The sequence below is a fragment of the Peromyscus maniculatus genome, chromosome 5 (genome assembly GCF_049852395.1).
Source record: "Peromyscus maniculatus bairdii isolate BWxNUB_F1_BW_parent chromosome 5, HU_Pman_BW_mat_3.1, whole genome shotgun sequence".
NCBI lineage: Eukaryota > Metazoa > Chordata > Mammalia > Rodentia > Cricetidae > Peromyscus > Peromyscus maniculatus.
This window is the reverse complement of record NC_134856.1, coordinates 57,752,448-57,771,215: the sequence shown is the minus strand read 5'-3', so window position 1 is coordinate 57,771,215 and position 18,768 is coordinate 57,752,448. Positions and strand designations below refer to the sequence as shown.

Below are 18,768 nucleotides of genomic sequence, written 5' to 3'. Positions count from 1 at the left end.
AAGGGGATAGTGAGAAAAAGGCAAGAAAGTACAAAAATATAATCAATCTTTCATCAAAAGACCTAAGAAAACTCGACCAGGAAAAATGTGAACTTGAACTATGTTACCTGTAGCTAGAGTTTTCCTGCCTGGCCCACAGTCAGGACAAATCTCTGTCACCCGCCAGTCCCACAGCTGCTCAGACTCAACCAAGTAAACACAGAGACTTATATTGCTTACAAACTGTATGGCCGTGGCAGGCTTCTTGCTAACAGTTCTTATAGCTTAAATTAATCCATTTCTATAAATCTATACCTTGCCACGTGGCTTGTGGCTTACCGGCATCTTCACATGCTACTTGTCATGGCAGCGGTTGAGAGTGACTCCTTCTGCCTTCCTGTTCTTTCTTTTCTCTTCTCTGTTAGTCCCACCTATACTTCCTGCCTAGCCACTGGCTAGTCAGTGTTTTATTAATTGACCAATTAGAGTAATTTGACATACAGACCATCCCACAGCAGTTACCTATGATTGTACATATATAGAAACTAAATAAACACAGACTTCTTTACAACTCCCAAAAAATAACTCAAAGTTACCCTTAAACAGCTATATTTCTGACCCTCCAGCTACTAGTGATCTCTCTTCCAAACATAGAGACACCATGCTCTAGAGCTCTCTCTCTGGAAGTGGAGATGATCAGAAAAGTTGGTTATGGCTATGCATCCCCTGGTTCCCCCTTGTGGTTTCGGGCAAACCCAGTTTGACTGATGCCCCTACACACAAAGCAATGTTGAAGAATAATGTCTGCTTCCTGCCACATTGATTATAGCACAAGATGTGGAATCTGCCCTATCTACCTGCACAATACCATGAACACCCAAGGAACCTCTGCAGCTCAGAAATTTCTTTTGTTCCCTGTAACTGAATTTCCCTAAATCATGCTATTGTAACTGGTGGTAGAGGAAAGTTAAAAGCATTCTAATTAAGGATTTCTGAATGATGACCCTGATTACCTCATTTCTATCAGTTTCTAAACGACTTGTAAAACTTATCACACAAAACTGGATGTGGAATGCAATGTTGAGAATTTCTACAATTCAGATATTGTGTTTTCTAGGCTGTCTTCCCACTGCACACCAAAAGCAATGGCTTTGTGTGCACAGAGGACAGTAATATTCTAAATGCCAAATCTCCCATAGCCAGGTCTGCAGAGCCTCCCTGTCCCTAAGGACACTCAGGGAGGCTTAGAGGACAGGGGCCACTGCCCAGGTCAACACATGGACCAACAGAACCAGTCTGTCTCATGGTCCATTCAACTCCCAGCAGATCTGACAGTTCAGCCAACCTCCTTCTCCTGCATGGAAGGTAATGCACCCTCATTCACTATGGCATGGCTTATGGTCTCCCTCATGACTCCCTGCAGCTGTACTAAAGAAGAACACTAGGGAAAAAATACAATCTACCTCCCACTGGTGCTCCTGGTAGCAAGGCTTGCCCACAATCCCTCAATAGCTAGTATTACCTGACTGGGTCTCAGGACAGTACAGTTCCCCTACCTGAAGAGCAGAGATCAAATGACTAAGGCAGCACAGGCCTTCCCAGCTCTGCCCTTCCACCCTAGGGGCAGATAAGGCTCTAGTCTGGGAAATTTGTATTTTATTAGAAACTCTTCCAATCTCTCAGAGTACTTCCTGTTCCTCTTCCAAGATACAGTGTCCTGTGTGTGTATTCCATTACAAAGTCACTGATCAGTGCAGCCAACCTTTTCCTTCATAGCTGGGAACCTGAAGCCAAACATAGGTCAGATGCAAACACTAACAGTTGTTAAAGCAAAAAGATGCCATGAATTAGAAAACAAAGTGTCTATGGAAGGGCTTACAGGCAAGAAAAAGATGATGGAAATGATGTAATATAATTCCCAAAAAATTATTTTAAAAATTTGAAACAGACTTTATGGCCATGTGCTTCAGAGACTAGAGATTTGTATTAGAGCACACCAAGTATTAGCCACACATTTTCTCTCAGGCTGTACATCTTAATCCTGTAATATAACAGTTCTTTCAAGCAGGGCCACACCATTTTACCCAGTCCTATTTTGGTCAAACTAGTTTGATTACTGCAATGTGGTTTCATGGTAAGTTAAGTTTTTTATCCAGATTCTTGATTCCCTGATCTGTGGATGTAAGGAAAAGCCAGTCAGAACATTTATCAATCATCTAAAATTGATTACCTCACTACTTATTTCTAATATGAGCTATGGTCAGAGGAAAGCTTTCATGCTCCTTCTTGCTCCTCCCTTTCCATGCTGGGACTACACCTGCTTTAAATTTGGTCAGTGAACTCAATTCCTACCCAGTCTGTCTTCATTTTTAAGTTTGTAATGAAATCCAGAGAAGTTAGAGGATACCTGTAGCTGAAGGTTTTCTCCAGTCCTGCCCAGCCACACAGAACCCACAGCCGCTTATAAAATAATCACTCAGAAGCTTATATTAATTAAAACTGCTCAGTCATTAGCTCAGGCTTACCACTGACTAGCTCTTACATTTAAACTCTGCTGTGGATGTTCTGTATGTCAAATGTGTTGCTGTGATTGGTTAATAAATAAAACACTGATTGGCCAGTAGCCAGGCAGGAAGTATAGGCGGGACAAGCAGAGTGGAGAACTGAGAGAACAGGAAGGCAGAGGGAGACACTTCGAACCGCTGCCAAGACAAGGAAGATGTAAGGTACAGGTAAGCCATGAGCCACGTGGCAAAGTATAGATTAATGGAAATGGGTTAATTTAAGATAGAAGAATTAGATAGCAAGAAGCCTGCCATGGCCATACAGTTTGTAAGCAATATAAGTCTCTGTGTTTACTTGATTGGGTTTCAACAGCTGCGGGCCTGGCGGGTGAGAGAGATTTGTCCTGACTGTGGGCCAAGCAGGACTGGGGAAAACTCTAGCAACAAAACTCAGCCCATTTCAGTTAATCCATATGTTGCCACATGTTCCATGGCTTTATCTGTGTGTCATTACATGCTGTTCCCTGGATGGCGGGCTGGAGTCTGCTGACTCAGCCTTCCAGCCTTGCCACAATTTTCCTTGTTTGTTTATCCCACCTATACTTTCTGTCTGGCTGCTGGCCAATCAACATTTTATTTGTCAACCAATCAGAGCAACACATTCACAGCATACAGAGCCTCTCACAGCACCTCCCCTTTTCTGTCTAATCAAAAAGGAAGGGGTTTAACTTTAACATAGTAAAATTACATATAACAAAACAGTAATCAAGCAAGAATTACAGTTATAATATCTAGTCTATTTGTATTTGGCAAAATTAAAGAAAATATTCTATATATCCTATATTTGTGAGTCTAAAGTTTTATATTGAATTTATCTTTTATCATAACCAAGCATAATTATAACTATCTAGTCTTCAACTACATCAAAGACCTCAGAAGGATATAATATTACCTAAGAAAACAGGAAGAGCATTGTAAGCACTTTCAAAACTCTACAATAACAGAGACAGCTGGCTGCCTGGACAGTCACCCAAAGTTCCTCTGTAATGTTGGGGCATCCATCTTCAGCCTATAGGCTTAGAGTCTTTCAATTGCTTCTCCGTATTCTGTAGAATGTCTGGCAGCTTCTGAGAAGCAGGAACCTGAAGGACCATCTAGCCGTGCAAAGTTCAGTGATCACCTTCCCATGTCCAGTCGACATAGCTATTTGTCAAGCAGTCCAGGCAAGAACAGTTTCTCTCTCAAATGGCTGTCTTTTCCAAGAAGATAAACTCCACATGGAGTATCCTCAATGCCCATCCTCTTCTCTAAAGTAAATCGGTTCTGCCAGGAGCAGATGTGTCTCATTGTCCAGAAAGTCCAAGTTTTTAAAACATTTTAAATGCCATATTCTGAAGGTCTTTGAAGTGTTTGAAGATTACCTATCTATCTGAAATATATCTGTGTATACATAGAAAACTTAACATGACTACAAGTTTGATTATCATAGATGATTAGCTATTAATCTGTATTTCCTAATTATACATTATAATTTAAATGAGTTACATAAACATACCTTAAACAAGAGTAATTATATATATATACATATTATAACAAAATTAACTTTAAATTTGTATCAATAAACTAAAATCCATAGCAGTGAAAAGTGAAAACATTTTTAAACAAGTTGTTGCTTTTTAAAAGTAGGTTCATTAATCTACCCTCTCATCCTATCATATCTAGAGATACCCATTTACTGGTCTCTTTTTCCTTCCTACTGACCAGTTAAGGCCTAGCCTTGAAGCAGTTGCAGGACTTTCTTCCTAGCATAGGGCAGCAGAAGCAGGATTAGGTGTGAAAGCAATTCTCAACTCCATAGTGTGAGGCAAGCCTAAACTACAGGAGACTTTGCTCTAAGAAATGATCAAAAACACTTGAGAAAAATGGAAAGAAATTCTTTTTATTAAGAAAATTTTTTTCATTTATTTTACACACCAATCAAAGATCCCCCTATTCCCTCCTCCTGTGCCCCAACCTCCCCCTCCCAACCCACCCCTTACTCTCTCCAATAAGAAGGCTAGGCCTCCCATGGGGAGGCACACCTAACAGCAGCAAGTCCAAGCCCTTCCCCCTGCCTCAAAGCTGCATGAGGTGTCCCATCATAGGTAGTGGGCTCTGAAAAGCCCGCTCATGTACCAGGGATGGATTCTGATCCTACAGGCAGGGGGCCCACCAAGAAGATCAAGTTACACAATTGTCTCACCATGTAGAGGGCCTAGTCCAGTCCCATGCAAGATCCACAGCCATTGAGCCAACTTTCATGAGTTCCCACTAGTTTGGCTTGGTCATCTCTGTAGGTTTCCCCATCATGATCCTGATGCACATGCACATAGAATCCCTCTTCTCTCTCTTTGACTGGACTCCTGAAGCTCTGCCTCATGTTTGGCTGTGGATCTCTTCATCGGCTTCCATTGGAGAGAAGCTCTGTGATGACAGGGTATTCACTGGTCTGATCACTTGAGCAATCCAGTTCAGTTCAGACACCCTCTACACTATTTCTAGTAGTCCAAGTTGGGGTCATCCTTGGGGATTCCTGGCAACTTCTCTAGCACCGTGTTTCTCTCTATCCCCATGATACCTCCCTCTATCATGGTATCCCTTTCACTGCTTTCCCTCTTTCTCCCTGTTGCAGCTCAACCATCCCATCCCCTTGTGTTCTCATCCCCTATCCTGCATTGCCCACCTTTCGTACCCACTTAACTCATGGAAATCTCATCTGTTTCCCTTTCCCAGGGCAATCCATGCAACCCTCTTTGGGTCTTCCTTGTTAGCTAGCTTCTCTGGAGTTGTGGGTTGTTGTCTGGTTATCCTTTGCTTTACGTCTAGCATCCACTTATGAATTGGTACATACCATGTTTGTCTTTCTGAGTCTGGGTTACCTCACTCAGGATGATATTTTCTAGTTCCATCCATTTGCCTGAAAATTTCATGATGTCATTGTTTTTTTCTCTGCTGAGTAGTACTCCTTTGTGTATATGTACCACATTTTTATTATCCATTCTTCAGTTGGGTTCAGTAGTAGGGGCATCTAGGTTGTTTCCAGGTTCTGGATATTATGAATAGTGCTGCTATGAACGAAGTTGAGCATGTGTGCCTGTGGTATGATTGAGCATTCCTTGGATATATGCCTAGGAGTGGTATAGCTGGGTCTTGAGGAAGATTAGTTTCCAATTTTCTGAGAAACTGCCATACTGATTTCCAAAGTGGATGAACAAGTTTGTACTCTCACCTACAGTGGAGGAGTGTTCCCTTACTCTATATCCTCTCCAACATAAGCTGTCTGCCTTGCTTTTGATCTTAGCTATTCTGACAGATGTAAGATGGTATCTCAGAGTCATTTTGATTTGCATCTCCCTGATGACTAAGGATGCTGAGCAATTCCTTAAATGTCCTTTGCCCACTTGAAATTCTTCCTTTGAGAATTCTCTGTTTAGCTCTATAGCCCATTTATTAATTGGATTGTTCGTTATTTTGATGTCTAGTTTCTTGAGTTCTTTATATATTTTGGAGATCAGCCCTCTGTTAGATATGGGGTTGGTGAAAATCTTTACCCATTATGTAGGCTGTTGCTTTGTCTTATTGACTATGTCCTTTGCCTCACAGAAGCTTCTCAGTTTCAGGAGGACCCATTTATTAATTGTTGCTCTCAATGTCTGAGCTACTGGTGTTATAGTTAGGAAATGGTCTCCTGAACCAATGTGTTCAAGTGTAACTGGTTTTATATTGAGGTCTTTGATCCACTTGGACTTGAATTTTGTGCATGGCAATAGATACGGCTCTATTTGCAATCTTCTACATGTTGACATCCATTTATGCCAGCACCATTTGTTGATGATGCTTTCTTTTTTTCCATTGTACAGTTTTGGCTTCTTTGTCAAAAAGCAGGTGTTCATAGGTGTGTGGGTTAATGTCAGGGTCTTCAATTCAATCCCATTGGTCCACATGTTGGTTTTTATGCCAATACCAAGCTGTTTTTATTACTATAGCTCAATAGTAGAGCTTGATGTCAGGGATCATGATGCCTCCAGAGGTGGCTTTGTTGAACAAGATTCTTTTAGCTATCCTGGGTTTTCTGTTTTTCAAAATGAAGTTGTGCAGACACTAAGAGATTCTTAATGACCTGGAAACAATGGGAAATAGAAACAAATAAAAGACTAGAGTAATGATGTATTTAAAGAAATTCAAATTTAAAAAGTGAAACAAGTAATTGTCTTTTTAAAAAGATAAATATAATTGAAAAAACTTTAGCTATACTGACTTTGAAAAACAGAAAACCATTCCACGGTAGAGGGAATGGCATTAATAAGATATTATTTCACCATGCCCCTATGTACAATGTTAGCTGCTAAGCCCAATGACCTGGCCCACACAGCTACAGCTAGTGGATATAATTCATTACAAGCAGGATTGAACATATCTGCATAGAATTTCCCTTGTTGGAAATTCAATATTCATTGGCTCAAGCTAACCTTCCCAAATTGTACACCCCCAATCTGGCCTGTCTTCTTTCACATGACATAGATCAGTACATGCTGGGAAATTACAAAATCTCTGATACTGCCACAATCAGGTCCTATTTCATGATGTCGACTCCAGCAGCTGTTCGCCTACCCAGTTTCTCCCTACAGTGTACACAATAAACTATTTCTCCTATTCTGGTCTGAAGGTAGAAGCCATGCTCCACACACACAAATCCTTTTCCTGTTACTAAGCTGACAGTTGACTACATGACTCAAAATTGTAATTTTGAAACTCGGTGGTAGTTGAGTTCTTATCTAAGAATTTTATTGGTTTAATCACAAACATAACAAGGGACTTATTGGGAAGCAATAGGGGAGCAATAAAGTGGGATCAAGACGACCTGATTCAACATTGAAAGAAGTTTGTCTCAGAAACATTTTTCTACAAGGCTGAAGATCCTGCTGTTCTAGAATTAATATGTCTTCCTAGGGAGAAATCATCCCCCACACTTAAAAGTTTAATAAACAAAAATCTCTTTAATAACAGCATGTTTCCAGAAGTGGCTAATGTTAAAAGAGGAGCCAGCCGGGCAAAGATTTTGCATGAAACATATACTGTCATCCCTAAGACTCTTTTAGGCTCAGGCCCAAGGTTATACTTTGAATAATTTAAATAGGAGAAGGTAAGTTTAGGAGAAGGTAAGACTGGACACTTAGGCAGATGGAGATTTACAGAGCAAAACTATCTTTTAAGTATGCATTATGATCTAAATATAAATATACCACAATGTATGATTTAAAAGATAAGTAGATCATTATGTATGATCTAAAAGATACAATTAAAAGAAGTATCAATGCCACAATCTTCAAACATACAAAGGACATAGAGCACAAATACAAAAAAAATGGAAAAGTAACCTATCCGCACTGTGAATGATGTTCTTAAATAAACACATATTCTGACCTATTCTAACCTCAAAATAATGCTTCTTTTTCCTCTGAGCAAGCTGGCTCAGAGGAACAATACAGCTGCTTCTATGAAGGACCAAAAACAGTTCATTTTAACTAGCCATGACTGCTGTTTGTCTCAAGGCTGTGACATTACTGTACAGAATGTCATTTTTAAGCTTTATTTCATGTATGTGGGTGTATGCCAGCATATGTCTGTGTGCAGTACCTGCAGAGGCCAGAAGAGGGATTCAGATCCCTTGGAAATGGAATTACAGGAGATGGTTAGCAGCCATGGTTTCTGGAAATGTAACCTGTGTCTTCTGCAAGAACATCCAATACTCTTAATTACTAAGCTATCTCTCAAGCCACTTATTTTATTTAAAATTTATTTTTATACATTTTAATTAAAGTATATTACATCAATTTCCCCCTTCCTTGTCCTCTTGCCACCCTTCCCAAATCTTTTCTTCTAATTTCTTCCTTGTGAATAAATAAGTAGGTGCAAATATATGGATAAAACCTGCTGGGTTCATTTCTGTTGTTTGTGGTTTATACTTTCAGGACTGAACAGGCTGTTTTGGATACACAAATCAGAAATGCATCCCTACCTGAGGCTAATTCACCCAATTACAGGAGCTTTTTACTCTTTATAGAACAACATGATTCTGATCCTAAAGTGACCTTAGGCTATCTTGCAAGAAAATATTACCAAAAATAGAAAACTTGCAATGATAAATACCTCATATAACACTTGCTGTTGCCATGACCCTGATGTTCTAGAGCTGCAGGGAAGATTGTGGACACTGGCCTGAGCCAATCACAGTCCCCCTAGTTTTCATGGTCCTGTGACCATAGTGCATTGACCATTCTTACCTTGGATGACTTAAATCCAGAAATTCCTCCCTCCACTTTGGAAGTACCATGATTAAAGGTCTATGTCACCATACCAGGATTAGGTAGGTTCCAATTCATTTAGTGAATCATTACAATGATGGGAAGAGTAAGATGAGCAGTTACACAAGTATATTCAAAGACCACTTATCTCTGTGTACCTGGGCTTCACCATCTGTAGAATAAGGACAGTAGTCTGCCCTTGATGAATTATAGTTGACTCAGGATAAAGAAAAAGAATATTGATCATAGTTGGAAGACATTGGACTTTAAGGGAGGAGGACTGCATTTGATGTGAGCTACCTTCTGTTACTGCAATTAGAACCAGAGCCTGTGTCCTGGCTATCCTAACCAACCAGGTTCAGGCACTCACCCTTATTAAGCCAATGAAAAGAACCAAATTATACTAGGTGGTGGGGATACAGGACTTTAATCCTGACACTTGGGAGGCAAAAACAACTGGATCTCTGTAAATTCAAGGCCAGTCTGCTCTATAGAGCTAGTTCCAAGACAGCCAAGGTTACAGACAGAATCCCTGTATTAAAAGCCCACCCCCCAAAAGAACCAAGTTAGTTGTCTGTGATGTGTCCACCTATAATTCAGGTACACTAGAATCAATCTGATGTTCTAGAAGAGCCTAGTCTATATAGTGAGTTGCAGGCCAGCCAGAGATTCATCCTGAGACTATTATTTAACATAAAAAAGAAACAATAGAAAAGAGAAGAGAAAATCATTAATAAAAATTGTAAACATGACATATTTTCAGTGTGACTAATTTGCAACAGTAATGAAGATATAAGATAACTAATCCATCCTTGGGGGCCCAACAGGTTTAGATGATGGCAAGTAATATGGACAACTAAGGAATATAACTAAGCCAAATAATGCAATGTTTCTCATCTACAAAACACTTCTGCAACCTCAACTGAAGTCTCTCCTGCAAGATGGTCAGATAAAGAGTAAATCTTTTTTCAGTAGAGACGTTCTCATGAGGAGGAGTCAGACGTTTCCCGGGGAAATTAGAATTTCATGGTGTCTACTGTTTCACTATTTGTTAGACAAATGGAAAGATATAGATGTCTTTTCAAATATCCTTATTTTTGTGAGACAGGCAGATATGAAGGATTGATGGGATACACACTGAGGTGTGTTAAGGTCTCAGTGGGGACTGCAAAGTGGGGGCTGCAGGGCACTGTCCCTAACAGCTAAATGAGTTGCCATAAACGCCAAGAGAGGAAGACCTGGAGGGGTGCTGATTCGCCATAGCTCAATGGAAACAGAGTGCAGTTCATGCCAGCTTGTCCTCAGCTACACCCCATGCACTGCTCAGGGACATCTGATTCTAGGGCTTTTACACCCAAGCCTCCCTCACTAACAGTTCTTTCAATTCTACAGATCATTGTAAATGCCTGAGTGCCTTAGCCTTAGAGTGACTTCAGCTCAAGTCTCAGGATCTCCTGGCAACCTGGATGTCATCTAGAGTCACCACCATTCAGAGCTCTTAACTGAAGGTTTTGCAGGCATCAGGAGAGTAGAATATGATCTCATGCAGACAAGTCAGACTTAATGTCTGAAAGTTCCTTTTCTCTCTCATAGGAGGTATTAACTCAGGCAGGCATACACCTGACATGTGAGCTTCTGGAATCCCATTGCTGCCAATTTACCAAATTAGAGATAAACCCACTCTTGTGGCTTTGGTACCCAAGAAAAGCAGTACCAGTGATCCAATTTTCTGTGTCCCAAAAATGTCATGATAAAACCAAAGATGAAGATGTCCCACTGCTCCTATCACTTGAAGGTGATGAAAATCCCCTCTAGATAGTTGTCAAAGCATTCAATGGATTTCTATATCTCTGTGAATGGAGTCTCTATATTGCTTATTTTCAATGTTAACACATTTCTCTTGATGTGAGTAAAGATAACAAAAAGTTTTGTGGAACCCAGAGTCCAGCCAGATAATATTAGGAAAAGTTACATAATTTGAGATGTGCCTTTATTTTTTGGATATATCCACACAGTCATGGCTGCCCTGGAATTTACTATGGGGACCAAGCTGGCATAAAACTCAGAAAGATTAGCCCAACATAGTCTCCAAGTGCTGGGATTAAAGTTCTGTTCCTTGAAATGCAGCTGAGAAATATATTTTTAAATCACCTATCTTTGAATTTGAGACTGAAAGGACAAAAGAAGATTAAAAAGGGACCATCATTGTTTAGATGAACAGTCCTAATTCTTCAAATTCTATAATTTAAATGGGCAAATAACTTTAGAAGTTCTCAATAATTGGGTTATTCTCTTCACTTTTTAAATTTCATCCTTTTAAAAATGTTTGAATTGTGTTGGTATGCACACCTGTGCCATGGTGTGTATACAGCCCTGAGAGGACAGCTTACAGGTGTCTATGATCTACTTTCCCTATGTGAGTTCTAAATGAAACCTAGGGAGCCATTTGGCTGCAAGTGACCTCAATGGCACTTATATGGCTTTTAAAATTATTTATGTATTTGCTGATGTGGGAATGTGCATATGCCACTGCCCAAGTGTAGAAATAAGAGAAAATTTGTAGAAGTAATATGCACCAGCCAGAGAGAGAACTCAGGTCATCAGGATTAGCAGCAATGAACTTTACTGAATGAGGCAATTATCTGGCATTCAATTACGGTTCTGAAAGAGGATTATGAACAAATGCTTAGTCTTCAGAATAAACACATTTAAAATGAATGATATATATATATATATATATATATATATATATATATATATATTCCTATGCAAACAGGATTTAGTATTCAAATTGTCCTATGTTCTTCTATCCTTGTATGAAATTATGTTTATAATCTGAAAAGAAGGCAATAGTTTACTCATGTAATATTTCTACTAATCTTATTTGAGCATCAGTGAGACAGCTCAGTTGGAAAGGTTTGTGGTGTGCAAGGCTAGAAACCTGACCTTGATCACCATATAAAAAGGATGAAAAGTAGACAGCACAAAGCTTTCTTCTGGTCTTCACATATCTGTCATGAACTACAAACCCATAACCACATTATACATGCACCATAAATATTTGTTACAAAGTAAATTTTATTGCCATGACTACGGTTTTTCTCTTGCATGAGTTTGTCCCTATTTTCTGATTTCAAAATTATATAAATAGGCTTTAAAATATTTACAGAGATAGAGACAAGGCTGGACAGTTAAGAAAAGTTCATTCACAGGACCAAGTTATAATTTTGACAACTTCCTGTAATTCATCCTAAAAGAGATCCAAGGGTCTAACATTTTCAGTAACCAGCATGCATATTCACATAACAACACAAACACACAATCATATCACATAATTAAAAATACAATAACTCTTTAAACAATTTTTCACTAATAAAAGTTTTTCTCTTCTAAGCATCCATTCCTGTAAAACAGATGTTGAGGCATTTAATAGATGACTTATAGAATTTTTTGACATCATGAATTGGATCATGTAACAGAAAACAAACATGTAAACTTGAAGTCAGAGAAATCAACCCTTCTAAGTTGGTGGTATCATCTGGGAAGATTTCAGATATGCTGCCCTGCTGAGGGAAATATGTCACTGAGCATAGGCTTTGAGAATTTAGGTCCACACACCATTTCCAGTTCCCACTCTCTGCTTCATGCTGCAGGTTAAAAAGTGTGAGTTCTTAGACTCCTGTTGTAGCTGCCATGTCTGACATCTGTTGCCATACCACTTTCATGGTCATCCTGTATCCCTCTGGAACCAAGAGACAAATTTAATTCTTTTATAAGTTGACAGAGACATTATATCACAACAAAAGAGTAACTGATCCAAATTCACATATCTGGATTAATTATTTCATGTAATTAGTAAAAGTATAAAATCTGAAAGGGTTACATTATCACTTAAATTTATAGTACAAGAGCTAAAGCTCTGGAGAGAAAGGTACCATGACTGTTGGAAGTCAGGCTGTACCTACAACTGTGAATAACAACAACCCTGGATATCTACAACTGTGTGGAGAAAGGTATCCTGAGTGTTGGGAAGTCAGGCTACACCTGAAGCTGTAGAGGGAAAATATCCTGGATACAGCTCTGAAGACACGGATACTCTGACTATCACAAGTCAGGCTATACCTACAGCTGTGAAGGGGAGGTGTTATGGATACCTACAGCTGTGAGGAGAAAGAAATACTGATTGGTGGGAAGTCAGGCTATAACTGTAGTGTGTTCTGGTGGGGGACGACCTCCCTACATGATGGGGCAATACTGCTCTTCTTTGAGAAAGAACCATTACACTGGGGCTCTGCTTCACTCTGCTAAGGGAGATGCCCAGGAGAGATGCCAACTGCTGCTCTGCTCCACTGCGCTAAGGGAGTTTCTCAACACAGGTGTCTACTGCTTCACTGCTCTGCTAGGGAGTTTGCCAGCAGAGTTGCCCATTTCTTGTCAGCCCTCAACTTCTCTGCCTCACTCAACTAATGGGGAACTCTTGCAGAAATGTGGCAGTGTGCTCTAGCTCTGGTGAAAAGTTGCCACATCTTCTCTGCTCCCCTAATCTAGTTTCCCAGAGTGTCCCTTGTTTCACTGTTCCACTACACTAGGGAGTTTCTCATCAGAGATGTCCATTGCTTCTCTGCTCTGTTCCATTAGGGAGATTCCCAGCAAATACTCCTCTGCTCTGGTGAAAGGTCTTCAACCAAAACTATTTAGGAGGGAGGAATCCAGGAGAGTGGCTGCCTCTGGCAGAGTGGAAAAGGGCAGCTGCCAACTGAACAGGAACAGGGCATTTATGAGCCTTCTTAGGGGCTGAATTTTTACAGAGAGAAGATTCTAAGGGTGGGAATTGATCAGATTTCAATCCCAGAGATTGGCTAAGCTCAGAGATTGGCTGGATTTTGTGCTCATTTGGTCAGGCATACAGTGTATTTCTTTAGCTCGGGGTTCAGGCCAAAGTGTATGTTTTCACTGGCTCTGCTTTCAGGCTCCCATGTGTTCCTTTGGCTGGCCCCTTTACCCAACACATAGGGCTTCATAAACTCCTAAATTGACTTTTTTCTGGGAGTTTGCAGGGGAAAACAATATAAAAGAGAACATCATAAAGCTCTAATAGATTGCTAACACTGTCAAATTTTTCCTACAGAATAAATCATGTGTAACTGAGTGCAAGTGTGTTGGATAAAGATCTTACCGAATACTTTGTAATAATAAGCCCTCAGTATTTTTAAAGGTGCTCAAGGACTATTGTAATACACAAAGGCTTTAAAATATTGATTGCACACAAAGTTTTACTCCTGCATAAAGTGTAGAACATTACCACACTATATTTTTAGGGTTTCTCTGCAGTGTGACTTTTTTCATGATTTTGAAGATTACTGATATAGTCAAAGGCTTTACCACATTGATTACATTCATAGGGTTTCTCTCCAGTATGTGTTCTTTTATGCATTTGAAGAACACTGTTACGAGCAAAGGCTTTACCACACTGATTACACTTATAAGGTTTCTCTCCAGTATGTGTTCTTTTATGTAGCTGAAGGTTACTGTTACAAGCAAAGGCTTTACCACATTGATTACATTCATAGGGTTTCTCTCCAGTATGTGTTCTTTTATGCATTTGAAGAGCATCTTGTTTTGCAAAGGCTTTACCACATTCAGTACATTCATAGGGTTTCTCTCCAGTATGTGTTCTTTTGTGCACTTGAAGATGAGCGCGTCGTGCAAAGGCTTTGCCACATTGATTACATTCATAGGGTTTCTCCCCAGTATGTGTTCTTTTATGTAGTTGAAGAACACTGTTACGAGCAAAGGCTTTACCACATTGATTACATTCATAGGGTTTCTCTCCAGTATGTGTTCTTTTATGTAGTTGAAGGTTACTGTTACAAGCAAAGGCTTTACCACACTGATTACATTCATAAGGTTTCTCTCCAGTATGTGTTCTTTTATGCATTTGAAGAGCATCTTGTTTTGTAAAGGCTTTACCACATTCAGTACATTCATAGGGTTTCTCTCCAGTATGTGTTCTTTTGTGCACTTGAAGATGAGCGCGTCGTGTAAAGGCTTTGCCACATTGATTACATTCATAGGGTTTCTCTCCAGTATGTGTTCTTTTATGTAGTTGAAGAACACTGTTACGAGCAAAGGCTTTACCACATTGATTACATTCATAGGGTTTCTCTCCAGTATGTGCTCTATGATCTTGGAGATGACTGTGTTTTGCATAGGCTTTACTACATTGATTACATTCATATGGTTTATCTCCAGTATATGTTCTTTCACATGTTTGAAGAACACCTTGTTTTGCAAAGGTTTTACAACATTGAATACTTTCATAAAATTTCTCTTGAGTATGTGTTCTTCTATGATCTTGAAGATGACTGTGTTTTGCATAAGCTTTATTGCATTGATTACATTTATAGAGTTTCTCTCCAGAATGTGTTCTTTTATGCATTTGAAGATCACTGTTACGAGCAAAGGCTTTACCACACTGATTACACTTATAAGGTTTCTCTCCAGTATGTGTTCTTTTATGTAGCTGAAGGTTACTGTTACAAGCAAAGGCTTTACCACATTGATTACATTCATAGGGTTTCTCTCCAGTATGTGTTCTTTTATGCATTTGAAGAGCATCTTGTTTTGCAAAGGCTTTACCACATTCAGTACATTCATAGGGTTTCTCTCCAGTATGTGTTCTTTTGTGCACTTGAAGATGAGCGCGTCGTGCAAAGGCTTTGCCACATTGATTACATTCATAGGGTTTCTCCCCAGTATGTGTTCTTTTATGTAGTTGAAGAACACTGTTACGAGCAAAGGCTTTACCACATTGATTACATTCATAGGGTTTCTCTCCAGTATGTGTTCTTTTATGTAGTTGAAGGTTACGGTTACAAGCAAAGGCTTTACCACACTGATTACATTCATAAGGTTTCTCTCCAGTATGTGTTCTTCCATGCCTTTGAAGAGCATTATGACGTCGAAAGGCTTTATCACAAAGATTGCATTCATAGGGTTTCTCTCCAGTATGTGTTCTTGTATGCCTTTGAAGCTTACTGTTATGTGCAAAGGCTTTGCCACATTGATTACATTCATAGGGTTTCTCTCCAGTATGTGTTCTTTTATGTAGTTGAAGGTTACTGTTACAAGCAAAGGCTTTACCACATTGATTACATTCATAGGGTTTCTCTCCAGTATGTGTTCTTCCATGCCTTTGAAGAGCATTATGACGTCGAAAGGCTTTATCACAAAGATTGCATTCATAGGGTTTCTCTCCAGTATGTGTTCTTGTATGCCTTTGAAGCTTACTGTTATGTGCAAAGGCTTTACCACACTGATTACTTTCATAGTGTCTCTCTCTAGTATGTGTTATTTCATGCCTTTGCATATGACTGTCATATACAAAAGCTTTAACACACTGAGTATATACAGAAGAATTCTCTCCAGTATCACTTCTTTTGTGCCTGCAAAGAGAATTGGCATATGTTAAAGTTTTACAAAATTCAATACATGGTTGAATCTCTTTATATATATGAATTCATATTCAATTTGGTCCAACTGTAAAGATTAAGGATTTATCACCATGTTTACACTTATGTTGTTCCCCTTCATTAAGGGTTGTTTTTCATCTTTGAAGATGTCTGTGAATGGTAAGATCCTTTATTATATGTTGCACATTCACAGAATTTTTTTCTATATGAGAGTTCTCACAATTTGAAGAGAAATGGAAAAACTCAGAGCTTTACCACCCTTATTGCATTTATGAATTTTATTATACTTTAAGTCATACTACATTTGCAAATTGAACTGGACAAACAGAAGGATTTACAGAGTCATAGTACTCACAGGGCTTTTCTGAATTTTGAGTTTGTTGATATATTAACAATGAAGCTGCAAAATGAATTACTTGTATAACTGAATCAAATTCAACAAGTATACTCAACATGGGGACTGCTACATATCTTCTAATTATTCTGAGAGAGAGGTATGATATGTCTCTCCATATTCCTATACTCATATAGCTTGTATCCAGAGGGACATATGATATACTTAGTAAAGGGAGAATAACAAATAAAAACTTTCCCCATCGAATGAACAGTTTGACTTTCTGTTCCTCATAGACTTGTAGTGTACTGATTAAGGTTTCTCCACAAAAAAATGCCCTTGGACTCTTCACTCTAACTGCTAATCTCACTGAACTTAGCCCAGTCACAACAAATATATGAGTAACACTAGCTTTACTATGGACTATTTGCTTATTAAAATGTTTTAGAGATATACTTATCACCTCTTCAATGTGTATACCTTTTGTAATATGAGTGTTATGAAATAAATAGATTGACAGTTCTACAGCATAGCTCTCATGGAGCTATGATTCAAATAGTGATATCTGTTAAGGCATTGCTTCCTTGTTTTCTTTCTTAAAAGAATGCCTTGCAAATGCAATTCACCTACCTGAAATTGAGGTATATTGTTTAGAGAGAATTTAATACACATCAATACACATGAAGCTTATTTACACTGTTGTTTTTGTTTAAAACTTCCAGGACACATTAAAATTTCTTCAGGTGCACATTTGTAGCAGCTGGCACATGATAATTACCTTTCATGTCTTCTAGAACTCTGAAAATGTTCTTCAATATTATGGCCTTCCCAACTGTATCCTAAAATATAGTACCAGGAAATGTATGTTATATTGTTGAAAATTGTGCAAAATTGAAGTTATTATCTTCAGTGAACCTCAGAACCATGCCTGAATTATTCAACTCATTCTTCTTTCTCAAATTTCAGAAGAACATAAAAAACCAAGGAACAGTTGTCTCCTTATTTGAAAACTTGAAGAAAATTCCCTCTTACCTATGGTAGTGAGGTTCCTATAGGTATCCAGCATCACATCTTTGTAGAGATTCTTCTGGGAAGGATCCAGCAAAGCCCACTCTTCCCAAGTGAAGTCGACATGTACATCATCATAGGTCACTGCATTCTAAAATATCCGATACATGTGTATAACAGAAAGGATGATACTGACAACATTGTAAATATATACTTCTTTGACAGTATAGTCATATAATTCTGGTGCTCCCCACACTGATCTCATGATATAGACATTATAATGTAATCATCAAGTTACTTTAGAAGGAAATTGAATAGGAGGTTCACCTCTGTCATTTCTGTATCCTGTGAATAGGATATCATCTTGATATCCTATATCAAAAAGAATAATAAACAGATCTACATTACAGAGCACATATGAGAGCAATTGTAGGAACAATTGTTAACTACAAAAATAGAAAAATAAGTTGGACAAGTTGGGTCTATTGGCTCACACATATAACCCCTGCACTCAGAAGACAGACACAGATAAATCTGCCTTGGAGTTGAATGCCAGATTAGTCTATGCAGTCAGTTCCAGGACAGCCTGAAGTACATATTAAGACCCTTTATCCTATGCAAAAAAAAGTCACACACAACAAAAAAAGATAGAAAGAACTCGGAGGTTTTTACTGATATTTCTACAAAGAGTTCTGTATTCATCTTCCAGAAACCTGAAGTACCCCAATTTAAACTATAGCATCAATAAGATGTAGTAAAAGGCACTGAATGTTTAAACAGTTACTTATAGAAAGATGAACACATTAACAACATAAATGTTAATCATAAATATTCAACACAGGGCAGAAGAGATGGCTCAGTAGTAAAGAGCTCTTGATGGTCTTGATTGAGGTGGGCTCAATTGCCAGTACTTACTTGGGGGATCTCAACTCTCCATTATTTCAAGTGCAGGGTTTCTGAGACCATCTTTTGATCACTGTGAGGACCAGATACCCATGTGGTACATATCCATGTATTCAGGTGAAATATATATTTTCATTGCAACCCAATGACTCATAAGTCTTGGGTAGTATTAATATCATGATTACATGCCATCCTGAAAAACAGAATGGTAGCTGCCGCCAAAT

The 18,768-nt window shown here is 38.8% G+C and overlaps 1 protein-coding gene across 1 annotated transcript; it reads right to left on the bottom strand.

Moving 5' to 3' along the window:
* Nucleotides 1-12,708: 12,708 nt before the first annotated feature.
* LOC107402502 (uncharacterized) lies at nt 12,709-17,849 on the bottom strand. Its single transcript, XM_076572296.1, has 3 exons — nt 17,666-17,849; nt 17,412-17,472; nt 12,709-16,272 (listed from the first exon to the last, which is right to left on the bottom strand). The coding sequence occupies exons 1-3, from the start codon at nt 17,697-17,699 to the stop codon at nt 14,142-14,144; spliced, it is 2,226 nt and encodes a 741-aa protein (XP_076428411.1). The 5' UTR covers nt 17,700-17,849; the 3' UTR covers nt 12,709-14,141.
* Between the last annotated feature and the right edge of the window lie 919 nt (nt 17,850-18,768).

Coding starts and splice junctions, on each gene's coding strand:
- LOC107402502 (XM_076572296.1), bottom strand. CDS start 17,699: ATGCTGGATACCTATAGGAACCTCACTACCATAG. Junction 17,473..17,665: donor TAGGAACCTCACTACCATAG/GTAAGAGGGAAT, acceptor ACTATATTTTAG/GATACAGTTGGGAAGGCCAT. Junction 16,273..17,411: donor AGTTCTAGAAGACATGAAAG/GTAATTATCATG, acceptor TTCTCTTTGCAG/GCACAAAAGAAGTGATACTG.